The following is a 16,166-nucleotide window of genomic DNA, read 5'->3' as shown; positions in this document are numbered from 1 at the left end:
TTGTAGGCGGCTCTACTTCTGGCTATACCTCTCGGTGCGCTCTCACGAGGTTTGGTTTCCTTGGAAACCAACCTTAAAATAGGAAGTTAGCCAGTTTCCTGCCTTCTTGGAGTCTAGAGAGGGCAGCGCTTTGAATTTGTACTTTTTGCTGCTGCTGGGCGTTTATTGGGAGGAGTCTGGGTCCTCATCTCAATCCTTGCCGGCAATGATTAAAGCTGTAGTAAAGGCAGCGTTTAGAGATCAAGAGGGGCAGCCTCTGCCTAATATCCCCAGGCAAGATCTAGATGAGCCTGGAGGTGACCCTGATGAGTTGAATCAAAGGAGTTGATACGTTGAGGGATCTGGCCTAGCTGTTCTTCTGTGACTCTTGAGAACGAATTTGAGTTTCTCTATGACAAACACATCAGCTGATGAGGATGCTTTTTTTTGCCAATTATTAGCAGGGTGAACCGGAGACTGTGCCCTTGCATAATGCTATATGATGTGTCCTGTTACATGAGTGGGAGAAAGTGGACAAATCTTTTCCTAGATTCATTTTTACGTCATTATTCCATGGATAAATTTGCAGAGGAGTTTCCATCTGCGATAAAAGTGGACACGTTTATGGTGGGCATATTCACACAGGTAATGTGGTGTCAGAGGAGGCTTCATTCTAGATTCAGTAGATAAGAGAGTAGGTTTTGCAGTAAAACATTTTATACAACAGATAACTTCTCCATTCAAGCTAACACTTTCACCACATACACCATTCAGTCTCTTCTTAAAGACTTCCAGGCTTTAGCGGATCACATGTCTGAGATGGTAGATTGTTTCGACTCTTTTATCTCTCATGTAGCAATAAGTCATTTTCTTTCTGACCAGTTATTTGACAATTTGGTTGCATCGGTAGCTTCTTCTGGGGCTGTAATGCCTACCCTCCAGCATTTATGGATGCGCAACTGGAAGGCGGATGATACTCAAAAGGCTGTTCTGATGAAGTTGCCCTTTAAAGGTCCCAAACTGTTCGGACAGCAGTTAGAAGAGATGATTAAGAAGTCAGTGTAAGAATTGCTGGCTCCAATCCAACCATTTCCTAAAGGCAGGGGCTTTACCTTTAAGAAGGCTTCTCCTTTAATCCCAGTGAAAGGTTCTTCCTAGCCCATTCGAGTTGGGGTCATGACTGGAGCAATCAGAATCTCGACAATTCCCTTTTCCAACCCTCCTCTACTTCAGCCAACCCTCAGCCTCCTAATGCATTATAATTGGGATCCTCTCCTGTAGGGGATTGCCTTCTGGGGTGCCAAATCCAATGGCAATAGGTTGTATCTGATGCCTGAGCAATTCAAGTAGTGCCCAAGGGGGTATAATTTGAAGCTTTCAGAAAACCCATGACAGTCTTTCAGGAACACTCTGCGTCCAAGAGATACTATTCGCCGTCATGCTCAGCATTGAACAGCTTCTAGACAAATAGGCAATTCTTCCTGTGCCTCAGGTGGAGAAGGGCAATGGATTTTATTCCATTATATTACTGGTGAAGAAATTGTCGAAAGACTTTCTGGCAGTACTGGAGCTAAAGGCTTTGAATCGCTTACTGGTTCTCCGAACATTTAAGATGGTCGCACTTCATTGTATCTTTCCTCTGATATCAAAGGGGCATTTGCTGGCATCTTTGAACATGTTGAACAGGTATTTACACATCCCAAGTCTTCCTCTCCACCAGCAGTTTCTGAAGTTTTCAATGGACAACCAGCCTTTTTAGTTTCGGTCTCTCCCATTTGCCCTCGCTTTGGCACCCTAAATTTTAATCAAATGTCTTGCTCCACTGGTGGGTATTTTACATTCTCGAGGTATTCTAATATTTAGTTACCTCGATGATTGGTTTATTGCCTCTTCTTCTTTCTCTAAGGCTTCCAGGACATCAAAGAGGCTTGTATCCTATTTCTCAAACATGCTTTTCTGCTCAACTGGACCAAGTCCCACCTACAGCCTTCCCTGTCTCACCAGTTAAACGAAGCCCTGTTCAGAATGGATTTGGGAGAAGTCTTACTCACTACCGCTCAGAGAGACAAACTAATGCTCTTTTGGCATGCCCAATGGATCCAGCAACACTGTGGCTGATGAGTCAGGGGAGATGGCTTCGACTCTGGCTCTGGTCCGTTGGAATCACCTATGCATTTCCCCATGGTTCATCACATTCTACTGCACTAGAGTCAGGTGTGTCATGACTTCGAGGCACAGGTACCCACAAAACATATCAGGACATGCAGTGGTGGTTGAACCCAGTAACCCTTAACAGGGGCCATCAGTTGAGTCGACTCCCTTGTGGTCATTTCTACTGATGTCAGTGGTTTGGGATTAGGTGTGGTCATGAGGAATCTCACCACTCAGGGGAGAGTCACTTCATTCCTCCAACTGGAAGGAGTTGGCTGCAGTGCGGGTTGCCCTGTTTCATTTTCTTCCATTAATCAGAGGTCAGGGTGTGCGTTTCCAGATGGACAACCAGATAACAAGGTTTAACTTATGTCATCAAGGGGGATGATTGTGTACCTCTTTCTCCTTTCCCGGGAGATTGGGTTGTGCTTGGAGCAGAATTTTCTATATATGACTGCAGTTTATCTTCAGAGGAAAGAGAATGGTCCTGCTGACCAACTCAGTCGGATGTTTCCTACTTCAATCTCTCTGTGCCTCTCTCCCCGTGTGTTTTTAATAACACAGAGGTTATGGCTGGATCTGTTTGTCACAGAGAGTGCCCTGCTTCCCCAATTCTGCTTCTTGGTTCCCTCTTTGAGAGCCTGTGCAATGGATGCTCTTTCGATTCCCTGGCCAGGGGGTCTCCTGCATTGTTTGCCTCCCTTGATACCCAGTGTATTACAGAAGCCAATTGCCGACTATGCTCATGTTCTTCTAGTAGTTTCAGGATGGTTGCAGAGACTATGGCTCCCTCTTCTTCTTTAGTGGTCTGTGTGCTCCATTTGGGTGTTTTATTTTATCCTTCTCACTTGAGTCAACTGATCATGTCACTAGCCTCCCTGTAGCAAATCAATCAGGGGGTTTGGCTGCTGAACGGGGTACTCAATTGGCACTAGGATGTTCGGTAACATTGGAAAATTCCATCCAATTATTAAAAATCACCATGTATATGCATTGATGAACTATGGTATATGTTGTAGTCAAAAGCTTAGATCTTTTCAATTTGAATTTCCAATAATACATACTTACCAATAATCCACCCACTGAATGACTACCGTAAAATGCATTACATAATATGCATGACTGTACAGTTACTGGAAAATTGAAAACTTAATACATTGGATTGAAGAAAAAAATTCCATCCAATTATCTTGTAAACCCTCAACTTGCAAGTCTTATGATCGTCACTGGGGGCACTTTGATAAGTTGTGTCGATATATGGGGTTTGATTCTGTGGCTTGTGCTCCAATGCAAAATTTGGATTTTTTACAGGATATTTTTGTTTTGGGGTTGGCAGTTTCTAACATGAGAACCCAGTGGGCGGCAATTTATGCTTTCCGGGGGATGAATGATCTCTCTGAGGTTGCTCCTTTGACATCTCCTCTTCTACTGAGTTTCTTTCTCCAGATACCGGATATCTATTCTCCCGTTCCCCTATGGGATTTGCCTTTGGTGCTCCAGGCTTTGACTTGTCATCCCTTTGAACCTCTTGTTTCTGTTCCTTTCAAATTTATGACGGAGAAAGTGGATTTCTTGGTGGCTGTTTGTTCAGGCAGACAGGTGGGAGAGATGGAGCTTTACTTTCAATTTCCATGACAAGGTGGTGCTTCAACCAGACCCTGGTTTCCGCCCAACATTCCTTCACAATTTCACTGTTTGGAGGACATTGTTTATCTGGTTTTCTATCCTAGCCCCTCTACGACTGAAGAGGTGACTTTGCATTCTCTTGACGTTTGTAGGGTTTTGAACGTACTGCTTCCTTCTGGAAATTGTACTCACTTTTTGCCACTTTTGGTCTTCCTAATAAGGTCTCCTTCCCTTCTACTTCTACTATTTCTAGGTGTATTAAGTTCACAATTATGAGAGCATATCAGGTTCAAGTTCTTCAGCTCCTCCTCAGGTGCACAGCTGCTCTACTAGCAGGGTTTCCACTTCTTGGACAGATTTTGGAGGAGCCTACTTGAGGGATGTGTGTGCGGCTGCTTCTTGGAAATCCCATCACTTTTCTTTCCTACTATCGCATGCAATTGGGTGGACATTTCTCCTCTTCTTTTGAGAATCATGTTTTTTTGGTAGCGGCAGAAGCTTGTCCTAAGTTTAAATTATCCTACTGGTCAAGTGGATTATGTAATAAACACAGGTTGTTTAATACATCTGTAGTGCTATGTTTTTCTCTTTAAATTATGCCTGTAAATAATCAATAGGAAACTGGAGTATTGTCTCAAGCATAAGGAGTGCATCAATGAAGAAAATGACTGGTAAGTGACCGAAGCATTCACTGAACTTAAATTGTCACCAGTTCTCTGATGGGAAAGGGTCAGAGGTGAGGTAATGAAGTCCAAGGAACTCATGAGCATGTACCCATTCACAAACTGCAAAGGCAAACCACATCATGGCCCTTTCAATCCCTACCCACAAGTATGCAGTAGCAAACCCACATATGCCTGATTAGGTATTCTTCTGTGGATATTAGCAGGCATAAAGTAAGCTATCTTGAAATTCAAGTGGCTCTGTGAATCAGGTCCTAAGTGTTGACATCTGTGTAGACAATACAGAATCATGTGTCTGTGTGTGAGGTATATTGTCTCCACCACTTGGTTTGAGACATTCAATAGCACTGTTTTTTTTTGTTTCAGTATCTGCAAAGGAGGTCAGTGGAGTTGTGAAAAACGTCCATGTCCCAGCACGTGCTCTGTGGAAGGAAGCTTACACATTACCACCTTTGACAGTACAAATTACAACTTTAATGGAGATTGTACATACACCCTGGCTAAGGTACACCACTAAAACATACAGTTTCTATGTTTGCATCAAAATGGTAATGAAGATATATCCTATCTAACTGAAACCTATGAATTGCAATTGTTTAACATTACACTTCATACAGAAAAATGCAATATGTGAGTCATCTCATGTTCCCTGCTTTGAATCCATAACAAAAAAACACATTCTTTACTATGACATCTTAACACCCAGGTCATCGTAGTTTTTTCCTCTTTATTATCACAGGCTTTAAATATTAGATACTGCATGGTTCCATCATTAAACCTGTGGTATCACATGCGATCCTCCATAAGGTTTTAATACTACAGGTCCTCTGCCATTAAAGATCACAAGTTCCAGAACACCAGGGATTGATCTAAGCTATGTCTTGACAATATCAGAGGTCAATAATTATTAAAACTTTATTACAACTGTTAGCCTTAATCCAATCCATCAGTACTTCTGGTTGAGTACTTAAAGTGCTGACTATTACTGGTTGTAATCCATACATACTTCATATCTTGTTAATTCATTTTTTAATTTATTCAGTTGCTAATGGTTTTACAAATAGTATTCATATGTACTTACAGGCAGGGAGAGGAAAAATTATGAAAGTCATTGGTAAGATAGCAGCTTCCAAATGCCTTAGTCCTTAGTAGTACCATGTAAACATTGAGTTTTCAGCGGGAAACATCCATTACAACGCAGTCATTAAAACGCACTACCTTTACAACACGGCTGTTATAACGCAACTGCCTTTACATTGCATGCCATTACACCGCAGCGATTACAACGCATGTCACTACAACGCATGCCATTACAACGCATATCGCTACAACGCATGCCATTACAGTGCATTATAAGGTAAGTAATGGGGATTTTTTAAGTTTTAGGGTGGGTATGGGTTTTGGGGTACATGAGAATGGTAATTTTTACCCTTACACTATCCAACACTTACCCTACTGTTGCACTCACTGGAGTGGGAATGGTATTTTTTACCCCTACACTATCCAAGACTTACCTTACTGTTGCACTCACTGGAGTGGGAGTAGTAATTTTTACCCCTACATTATCCAACACTTACCCTACTGTTGCCCTAAAACTATTATGCGTTGTATTGGTATGCATTGTAATGGTATGCGTTGTAATGGAATTCTTTGTAAATGTAGTTTCTAAAAATGTAATGTGATGGCATGCGTTGTAAAATCATGCGTTATAATGGATGCTGTGATGTAAAAACCGCGCTGTAAAAGCATGGGTTTTAAATGTTTGGATTGTAATGCGATACATTCGTTTGCAATAAGTGCCACAAAGCCATAAATTAGTCTTTCTGCCTCGGGTGAATGAAAGTGGAGCAGATATCAGAGGGACGATCCTTGCATGTGCTGTCAACTCCCACTGTTACTTTTATACATATCACCAGGAGGTGGTGGATGACTAACCCCAGAATTCCGTCTGGCTTGTGATGTTAAAAAAGTCTCCTGCTGTAGTTTGATACTTGTAGGTAAACCCTTGAGAAGAATTTTAAGTGTTTTGAAACAAGTTATTTCTTGCCTTTAAAAGCTAGCATAGAGAGATTCTGCCATTGTAACGTGATCAGTTCACCTAAGGATGATGACTGTATGAGCAGTGGACCTATTCAGGTGGAATTTAAAGAGATTCCTTGTAAAGCCATTTACATGATATTGCTGTAGATGTGCAATTGTACAATTGCCACAACAAGATGGATTTTGTGAGGAGCCATTAATGGTATAAATATCCCTCATATAGTTTTTCAATGATGGAGCATAAACTTACTGATATTGGTGATGGGAGATGAGAAGTAGAGCTAAACATCAAAGGAAACGACTAGGTTGGAAGCCCTTTTTATGGGGTGACGGGGAACGAGCATACAAAGAAAACTGTCTGGAATATGTGAATAGCTACAAAGGTTTGTTGGCTTGTTTGGATGGTCGTGGTTGTGGTTGTTTGAAAGGAAAAGGCATCTCATCCTGGAAAAGAGAATGGCATCCAGAAACATTGTGTTCAGGCCCAGATGCTGTGTATAACCCGAGGGGAGGATGTGAAATCCAACATTTATTTGGTCTAGATGTTGGACAGCTGTATCAAATGTTCTCTGAAAAAAAAATTTTGGAGTGCAAGGATCTTTGGGTTATTCTTCAAGTATTGTACACGATCCTGGAATGAAAGAAGAGTAGTTTACTTAGTGTTCGCAGTTTCATAAGAATGAACAAGATCAGAGCAGTGCCCATCGTTACCACCTCTGCACGCTTTTAAATAACACTGTCAGTTGTTTTCAATGTCTTAGGAACGCTCAAAAGGTCTGAGATGGCTGGTGGTTGGTCAAGCTTACGAGGTCAGTTCCAAAGGTTATCAGACAGGCTGGGAGATTTCTAATACCACAGGTCTCCATATAGACACTTTTGGCATTATACATAATCTACACAAAGTATTAAATGAAAAAGGGTCTTTTACCATTCAGGTTCCTTACCACGCATTTAAACCTTTACTATAAGAGATTCCTCCCAAAATATTCCATGCCAAAGGTTTTCCACTCTGATAATTTCTGGTGCCTGCTTTTTAATACTAAGTGTCATTTGAATTCTAGCCAGCAGCCCACCAGCCGGCTGAGTCAACAGAGAGCCTTCAACCTTTGTGGCAGACCACCCACCCTCTTGATAGATCTCTGCCTGTCTGGTGTGAATCTATGCGTTAAATATATTTCCGCAAATGTTTTTTATGTCTTTTATTCAGAGTAGAATGCAGAGCAGGTGGCCATCTCAGCATTCTCATTTGCTTTTTCAGAAACCAGTGCTCAAAGCATGGGCTTGTTTCTGAAAAACATAAAAAAATATCCCTGATGAGCAGGTATTTTTATCTCCACCCATCAGGAACATTTCTCACATAGTTATGTGACCCAAGCAGGAAAACTCCACACACCAAAAATGGGAGGGCATTTGCTACTGTAACCCCAGAGCCCTGTGGTAGACAGACCACAGCATCAAGGGTTTCTGACGGAGAAGCAAGCTGAGACTCTGCCTTTGGAAGCTCACTGGTTCCCCTCATCTCTAAATGGGTTGGAAGAGCCACAGGTTTGGCGGAGCTGAAGCTACACAAATTTATGGTGGAGATTCCACTTCTTCAATCGCTAACTAACCACTAAATGGTCCTGCTACAAGCACGTAACATTAAAAGATCTAAATCTGAGACATGAGGATTCTGTAACATTGTAAAATGTCAGTACATATGTAGTAATTCATTGCAGGGTTTAGCCGTTCATTATACCCATCACCTTAGTATAAACATCAGTAGCTCACAAAAGAATTGTTGAATAGATGTGCACAGCCTTTACTTCTCCTACTTATGGTTTGAACACATCCAGCCCAGGTTCAAGACAACACACAGGGCACTCAAAAGTCTCATTTAACATCTGCTTGCCTCATCAAGCCCTCTTTAGACACTTTAACACACCACATGTATGCAGTCATACTGCTTTCCAGTTGCATCCCTTAATAGGGGCTAGACAGTAAAGCTGTTGGGTGAGGTGTTCTGACATGCATTGCCACCACCTATTTTGGTGGGCAGAAAATAGCTTGTTGATCCACCTATACTTAACTCATGGCAACCAGGCAGTGTTGCATTTGAGATCAGATGAGCCACTCTGAAAGCACACAGGTCCCATCACAGTCTGCCACTATGGTCTCAATTATGATGAGTATGTCCTTAAATTACAGCCTCTGTGTAAACACCTTTTGTGTCTCAATTACACATGTGGTGCTATAAAGTTTGTACCCTCTTGTTTTTTCCCAATTAAATTTCAATAAGTGAGCCTGCTGAAAGTTATTGAGAAAAAAAGAGCTGTTGAATACTGGAACACAAACATTTATGGACAGAAGCACCAAAATCCACATGTTGTGCCTCATCTTTAGCAGAACATTTGCAATTGTTGCAGGTAATTCCATTATGTGAAATGCAAACTATTGAATTTCATAGGGTGTGATAAATGGCATCAAATCTTTAAATGCACTCATTTACAGACCCAGATGCAAGAATTGTGCCTCTTTGTCAGGGAATTCAGACCGCAGAATTCACTTAAATTACTAGATTGCCTTCACCTACCTAATGCTAACATTTAGCAGACTGGGTGACTTTGTAAATCTTGTAATACTACATATGTCTTTTTCACTTCTACCTTTCACTGTGTGGAACACAAACATGATGTTTTCTTTTCCAGGATTGCAAAAACAAAACATTTGTCATAGAAGGATCTCTTAAAAGAAACATGGGAGAAGGAAAAGCGACTGTGCTGACAAGTGTTCTTCTACGTATGGATGACATGGTAAAGTAATTGAAAAAAACATCTGTAAGAAAGTAGATTAATAATTGAGTCAATGTGAGTCCACCACAAGGAATAAGGCCTCAAACCTGTCAAGGTAAAAGACAGTTTCAATAATTCAAACAAGGGCTCCAACCCCTGGTAGCTATGGTGCAGAGCAGACCGCCTTAATGTAAGAAAATTTGTGAAATATTTGGCAGTAACAAGACAGCAGAATTGTAAAAAATTCAAAACACAACACAATAAAATTCTGCAACCAATTTCTATTAACAGCAAAAACATTCATGGGCAAAAATCATTGATGAGAACCAGTGTTATGAAGTTTGAAATATTTAGGGGAAAAAACGGCAGGAAAAAGTAAAGTGCCAACTAGTTGGTACTGTTCATGGTTGACCAGGACCTAGGCATGATTTCAGAGCAATCATAACAGAGTGTGGGCTGGACACACCAATCATTTCATCATCGCCCAAGCTTTTGCCTGCTGAATTAGTTGGTGAAATGGAAGTCAAAGTCTTGTAATCAGGAAAAGTTGCAGACTTTATCTGCCGACATCCTCCCAAAGTTGGGTGGCCATTATACATGAGCCCATTGAAGCTCTTGGTTTGGGCTGGAAAAGCTTAGAGAAGGAGAAATTACAATTTCACGCCTACCAAATTCCTCATGTCAAGCAGATACTTTTTGTGCCTTTCAACATTCAAGATTTCTGACTTCAGAATTTGTATGCAGTTTAAAATCCTCCACAGGGCAATGCTCAATATAGTACTCCTTTGCTGCAAGGCCCTGCTAGCACACTGGAGGGCTGGATAGTCCAAGAATTATCAACCTTTTAGAATTTCTGGAGCTGCTGCTCTTGCTCTCTTCTAAGGCAGAGCCCACCAACTGGACCTAGTCCAGGTCCAGTTGCTACTGGTCATCTTGGCAGTCCATGAAAAAGATCTGCTTAAGCTTATTGTGTCCCTGTAGCCACACAGGAGGTCACCCTTTGAGTCCACGTCTTAGTCCTGGGTACAAGTGGGTCTAGGTTCAGCCCTTTAGGTATCCACACAGGACTCTAAAATGAAGTTCAGTCTTCTTCTGTATCCATAGGTCCAGAGAGTGTTCTGATGACCTGTAGATAAGTTTGCACTTTTGTAGGATCTAGTAGCTAGTGGGTGGGGCTGACTCCTTGACACTACCTAACCAATGAGAAGGAAGCTCCCATGGTCAACCCTTCTGATTTTTACAGCACATCTTGTTCACCTTGCGTTATTACAAGTTTATAATATCCTTTGGCACTTGTAAGAAGGTGGACTGGATACTTGAGATAGATCAGCTTATCAGCCAAACTCTTAATCAGGCCCCAAGTGTGGAGGTTGAAATATTGACTGAACGAAGGAACAAAAAGTATATGATTGACTAGAAGACTTGGACAGGTGTGAAATTCGATTTTTTCCAAACTCAGTTTTTTCTGCCAAAATGACCGACTTTATAAGGATCGCAAGATGGCTTCATAATGTATTTAGCACCCAATGTTTTTGATCATTGGTGACACAGGAGAAATGGAAGGCCAAGCCAGGTCGTAGCTGAAGGAAAACAGTGAAGAGCAAATGAGAGCATGTCGGCAGGAGAGGCTGGCTGAGAGTACCTGATACCTTCTAATAAGTGTCTATAAAACGGTAGTAAGATAAAATGAATCCCCCAGGACTTCCAAAGACTTGTATGGTACCAAGAAAAAATAAGCAAGTGAGACTCACTGGCTTAGCATGGACTCACAGAGTAACATGTGCGTCCTGAACACCTGCCAATCCTGTTGGTGTCCATGGCTGTTGCAAATTGGGTTGTAGGTTGACTGGGGTGTGAACTCTAGTCAAGCAGCAAACACAATCCTGGTCAGGGTAAGAAGCTGATAAACCCTAAATTAATCTGTACTCACCCGCTGGCAGCTTGGCACAGAGCACACAGGCTTAACTTGGAGGCAATTTGTAAAATATTTGTCCAACCCTTCAAACAGTAAAGCAGTGTAACACAACACAAAAATATTCCACAACAGGTAAGAAAAATACACAATGTAATGGTGTAATCTTCTGCATTCCGTGTAATAATCGGAAGGTGAAATGCCAGGCATGTTTACGTGGGTGTAAACTAAATTTTGCCCAGGTTCAGCTTTTTGAATCAATAGAATACAAAGTTGATAGCTCCTCAAGGCCTCTCAACTTTATATGCTCTTAAAAGGGTGTGCCGATAAGTCCCTTTTTACTGCCCCCCCCCCCCGAGGAATATGCTGGCGAGATTTCTAGACTAACTACGACCATGAACTGCTTTTGCAGGAGGCATTGGTGGCAGGTCATTTTATGGTGGGTGATAGCAGTCATGGAATTTCCATACTATGCTGTGGTGGTACAACTCAGACGTTCATCCTTCTAAGTGATGAATTGCAAGCTAAGAGAAATGAGGGTGCAATATGTGCTCATGTTCCCTGGAAAACTAAAAATGTAAAAGAGGACAAATTACTGGGTTTTTTCCAATTCTTAAATGTTGGGCAAAGGCAATTGAAATGGGATTAATCTTCTGGCTAACAATAACCTAATACAGACAGCAACACACAATTTTCTAATGGGTCATTCTTTCTCTCCTGGTTTGCCTCTTTGCTTCAGTTTTACCATTCTCATTCTCTCACTTCCTTCTTTACCGACCCCACTGTCCACCTCTATCTTTTCCTATTTGTCTCTGACCTGCATTCTCTCATTTTTTAGTTTCCCTCATACATCCAGCTTTATCTCTCTTACTTTCGCGCAGTCATCTTTTAATGCAACTTTCACCTTTCACCTCTATAATCATCTCACTTCTGTATTCCAACCTACCACTAACGTAACAACTCAATTTTTTGGGGTTATTTCCCTTTGATTCTTTTTACCTTTACTCACACTTATCTACATTAAGCCTGGGCAAAGAACTACGCTACGCTCGCGTAGTTTGTGAAGTTTGCGCTACTTCGCACTATGCGAATTGCACGTAGCATAGTGCAAACACGCGTAGCGTAGCATAGTGCAGCGGTCAAGTTTTGCTTGCTCGCAGACCTCAACGTCAAGTTGGCGACCGCGAGCAAGCAAAATGACATCCCGGCGAGACTTTTTCCTCGTTCGCGATCAGCAACATCAAGTTGCCGATCGCGAGCTTGGAAAATAAACCTCCCGGCGAGCTTCTCAATGTGGGGAGGTCAGGTTTCTCATTGCGAGTGGTCGCGTATGCTCGCGACCGCTCGCGATGTGAAACTACCAGTCCGCGTTGAGAAATCTGCCGCTTGAGTAGAAATCTACTCGAGCAGCAGAAAACGACCGCTTGCACTGTGCAAGATGCAGTTTGCACTGATTGCACAGTGCGGACAAGCATCCGGCACTGTGCAATCAGTGCGAACAGCATCTTGCACAGTGCACTACGCAGTTTGGGAAGCTACGCGTAGCTCGCATAGTGCGAAGTGGACTTCGCGTAGCTACGCTATTGTATTACTATCTGAAGGATAACATATCTGCTTTTAAAAGATCATTTACTTTTATGTTATCTATTCTTCCAATTCGTATCATAGTGGAAGCTGGGGCTACTTATAAATAAAGCTGCTATTGTATCCTAGAGATTTTATATAAATGCCATAAGTGATGTAAAAACATTAGCTAGACAGATAATATATTTTTTGCAGTTTTATAGAGCATGAACTCAACCCAAATGTATCGGAGCACTTCACATGAGCACTAGTTAAATTACTAATTTTTGGTAGGCACAGGGAGATTATTAAGTGATTTGCCCAGAGTCACAGGATGTTGAGCTGAGCTGAGGCTCGAACCTGATATCCCAGATCCGAAGCCTGCAGTTCTGTCCGTCACACCACATCTTCTACCCATATGAACAGATGAACCAAGTTATTTGCCTTCATCTTTCTTGAAGAGTGCTGTATATTCACGCTCCAAAGCCAATGGCAAACCATGCACTCCTATAGCAAGTGGGATAGGCAGCACAACGTCTGTAATGCAACTAGTCACCATGCAGGCACAGTTGCATGGTGAAATGTCATATTTCAGGCTCGTTTCTGTCAACCCTGCAGATAGTGTGTGTACAAGACCTATCATGCAGTAAGCAACAGAAACTCAGAGAGGAGGAGCTTCCTCGTGCCAGTTTAAGTGGCAGAACCAGAGTGAATGCAGTGTTAGAAGAAAAACATCTCATTTGCAGGTGGGTCTCGAGTCTGCTTGCTTGACTGCATGTATGTATGTGTGTGTCTGTGTATGTATGTCAATTCTCTCACAGTTAGACCACTGTGAAGGATTGCACATGGGTCTAACACGAAGACAGATTCAAAGACTTCTGATAATCCATTGTATGGCAGCATGATACAACCTGCAGCTCAAACGTTGAGATCAGACAAAACTAGCATCCAAGAACGTCCAGTGGCTGCCAGTGCACTTTAATTCAGAGCACTTCACAGCCTTTTGAAGACATGACCTGGTATACATCCTCTGGTGAAACATATGGCCAGAAACAAGCTTACACCATGCTCATCAATGTCTGCCTATACACAGACTGTTTCCATTTATGTTGTGTCAGTGAACAGACCATAACATGAACATGAACATACAGACAGCAGTTTCACAATCTTACTCCATACACTGAACTAGTGTCACCTGCATCAGATTCACACCCGTTATGGGGATTGTACATCACTACTCTAGGGAGCCATAGCATAGGTCTGTCTCCAGTGCCCCCAACCATGATGCTTCATAATTGTTCCTTTCAACGACAACACTGAGAGCCATCTTTACAAAAGCCCCACAATAGTCTCTACACAGATTAATTCCTCCTTCACAACCACCCGATGGCCTATGGCAAATCACCCTCCCAATCCAAGAGGTCTTTGCTTGTGAGTGGTACTAAAGTACTGAGAATTGGTAAATCTGCATGATAGGGTATATACTATGACAGGTTTGTCCTGCTGAAATTTTATGAAGATTGAGGTATATAATGCATCACATATTTATTGTATGTGTTAACTACCATCAAAAATGTAATTCCGACCCATGTGTAAGGAGGGGTTTATGCAGGGATCACCTACCCACTCGTAATCAGGCCCTTAGAGTCAATAGATCCTGAAAGAAGAAATCAAGAAACAAAAACAGGAGAGCATAATATATTATATTTTAATTGTTTTGTACATTTATTTGCACGCCTTGCTAAATCTCATTTTCTCACTACAGATCGTTCTGATTGACAGATCGGGCACCGTCATCATCAACAGCATTTCCATCAGAAGGTTTCCATATTCCGAGGGTGAGTTCTTCTGCTCCGCTTCGTCAAATTAACAATACCTCAGGATGCAGCCTTTATTAGTTCGGTCAGTGATACATTGCTTGACTGGTGTTACCTCTCTTGTGCATATGACTTACGGATAAAGCAAAAATAATTAGGAAAGCGTTTCCATGGTGTACGTGATGACCAACGAGGTGCAGTTATCATGCTATGGGATGTAGCACATAGCAGTGTGGTGGATGAACAGGTCTGAGAGACACCGATGTTTAGTTGATGGTTTTACCATACAGCAACGACTTTGAGAAGCTCTGCAGGTCCCTTTTTTGCTATTTCTTATTATTATAGTCTGCCTAGCTAGTCACTGTACTGAATTGGCTAAAAGAAACTGTAGTGTGTAGTTGCGGGCCTCAGCTGGCATGGTTGTAGAGAGAGAGAAGTAGAACGAATTGCTGGGATGCACAAGTATACTATCATCCCAAACCTGCGTGTCATTGTGAGATGTATAGAAGCTGCAATTGTGAATAGATATTTTGGACCTGCATTCATGGCTGGATTAAAGTCCTATGACAGACCAGCAATGTATGACCGATCTCTTCTGTTATTCCATGCCTGCTCATTTAGTGATGGATGGTTTATTGGCTGCATTGTACTGGTGATAGACAACCCTCCTAAAAGATATTTCTTCTGTGAATACTTGTAAGAGGGGTAAGTTACAGTTGGCTGCCAACCTTTGAGTGTTATGGAATTAGTACTAAAAATGTTGCATATGAAATTACATAACTACATGATCCCAAGATAAACCATAGGTCAGCCCTCTTTGACTTACCTACCTATCGAAAGTAGTTTGCTGTTTGGGTCGTGTGCAGCCTGTGGAATGTGAGCTGAAGATTGAGCTTGAGTTTGTGGAGGTGTAGTTGTCTTTGAAATAACCATGTTTTCTACTGTTTTCTGAAGTGTATTCTCCTAGGTGCTTTAAATGCTGGCTAGTAGTGAGTTCCAGATCTTGGTGGCTTGTACTAGGAAAGCAGTGCCTCCGACAGATTTCTTATGGTAATGTGGTATGATGATAAGTGGTGCCAGCCTGTAGTAGAGTGTCCTGTTTTGCTTGTATTGCTTGAATGTCGCTTGTAGATGTAGTGTTTTTCTTTCCTTGGAGGCTCTGTGGACAATGCAAAGTGCCTTGAGCATTGCCCTTCTTACTATAGGTTGTCAGTGGAGTGATTGCAATATTGGAGTTGTGTTATCCTGGATGAAGACAGAGAAGAAGTCTTGCAGCAGGATTTTGGATGAGTTTTATTTTGCTTATGATGAATGCGGGTGCTCCAAGGTATAGTCTGTTGGCATAGTCAAGCATAGAGATTACAAGTGTGGTGATGGTCCAAAGGCTGTAATCAAGTGTTTAAATTGCAGAAGACTTCCAAACCATCCATTTAAAAAAAGATTTGGGTGTCATCTACATAGTTGAGACAGTTGAGGTTGAATTATTTAAATCAGGTTTGGTTAGGGGGTAAGGTAGATGGGATATGATGGGCCTTTGAGAGTCGCCACAGTGCTGTATGTGAGACGCTAATGTGAAAGATGGCACCAACTCTAGTTCAAAGTCACAGCTGGGAGGGCAATAAGT

The 16,166-nt window shown here is 41.9% G+C and overlaps 1 protein-coding gene across 1 annotated transcript in view; it reads left to right on the top strand.

The window, feature by feature from the left end:
• Positions 1–552: 552 nt before the first annotated feature.
• Positions 553–16,166, top strand: part of LOC146860915 (mucin-5B-like) — a 189,786-nt gene continuing 174,172 nt past the window's right edge. Inside the window, 6 exon segments of the mRNA XM_085646182.1 lie at positions 553–624; positions 862–1,040; positions 4,374–4,427; positions 4,806–4,944; positions 9,167–9,271; positions 14,491–14,563. Of these exon segments, the coding sequence (XP_085502308.1) occupies positions 553–624; positions 862–1,040; positions 4,374–4,427; positions 4,806–4,944; positions 9,167–9,271; positions 14,491–14,563 (622 nt within the window).

The sequence above is a fragment of the Triturus cristatus genome, chromosome 3_1 (genome assembly GCF_964204655.1).
Source record: "Triturus cristatus chromosome 3_1, aTriCri1.1, whole genome shotgun sequence".
NCBI lineage: Eukaryota > Metazoa > Chordata > Amphibia > Caudata > Salamandridae > Triturus > Triturus cristatus.
The sequence above is the reverse complement of the archived record's forward strand: the minus strand, read 5'-3'. Positions and strand labels throughout refer to the sequence as shown.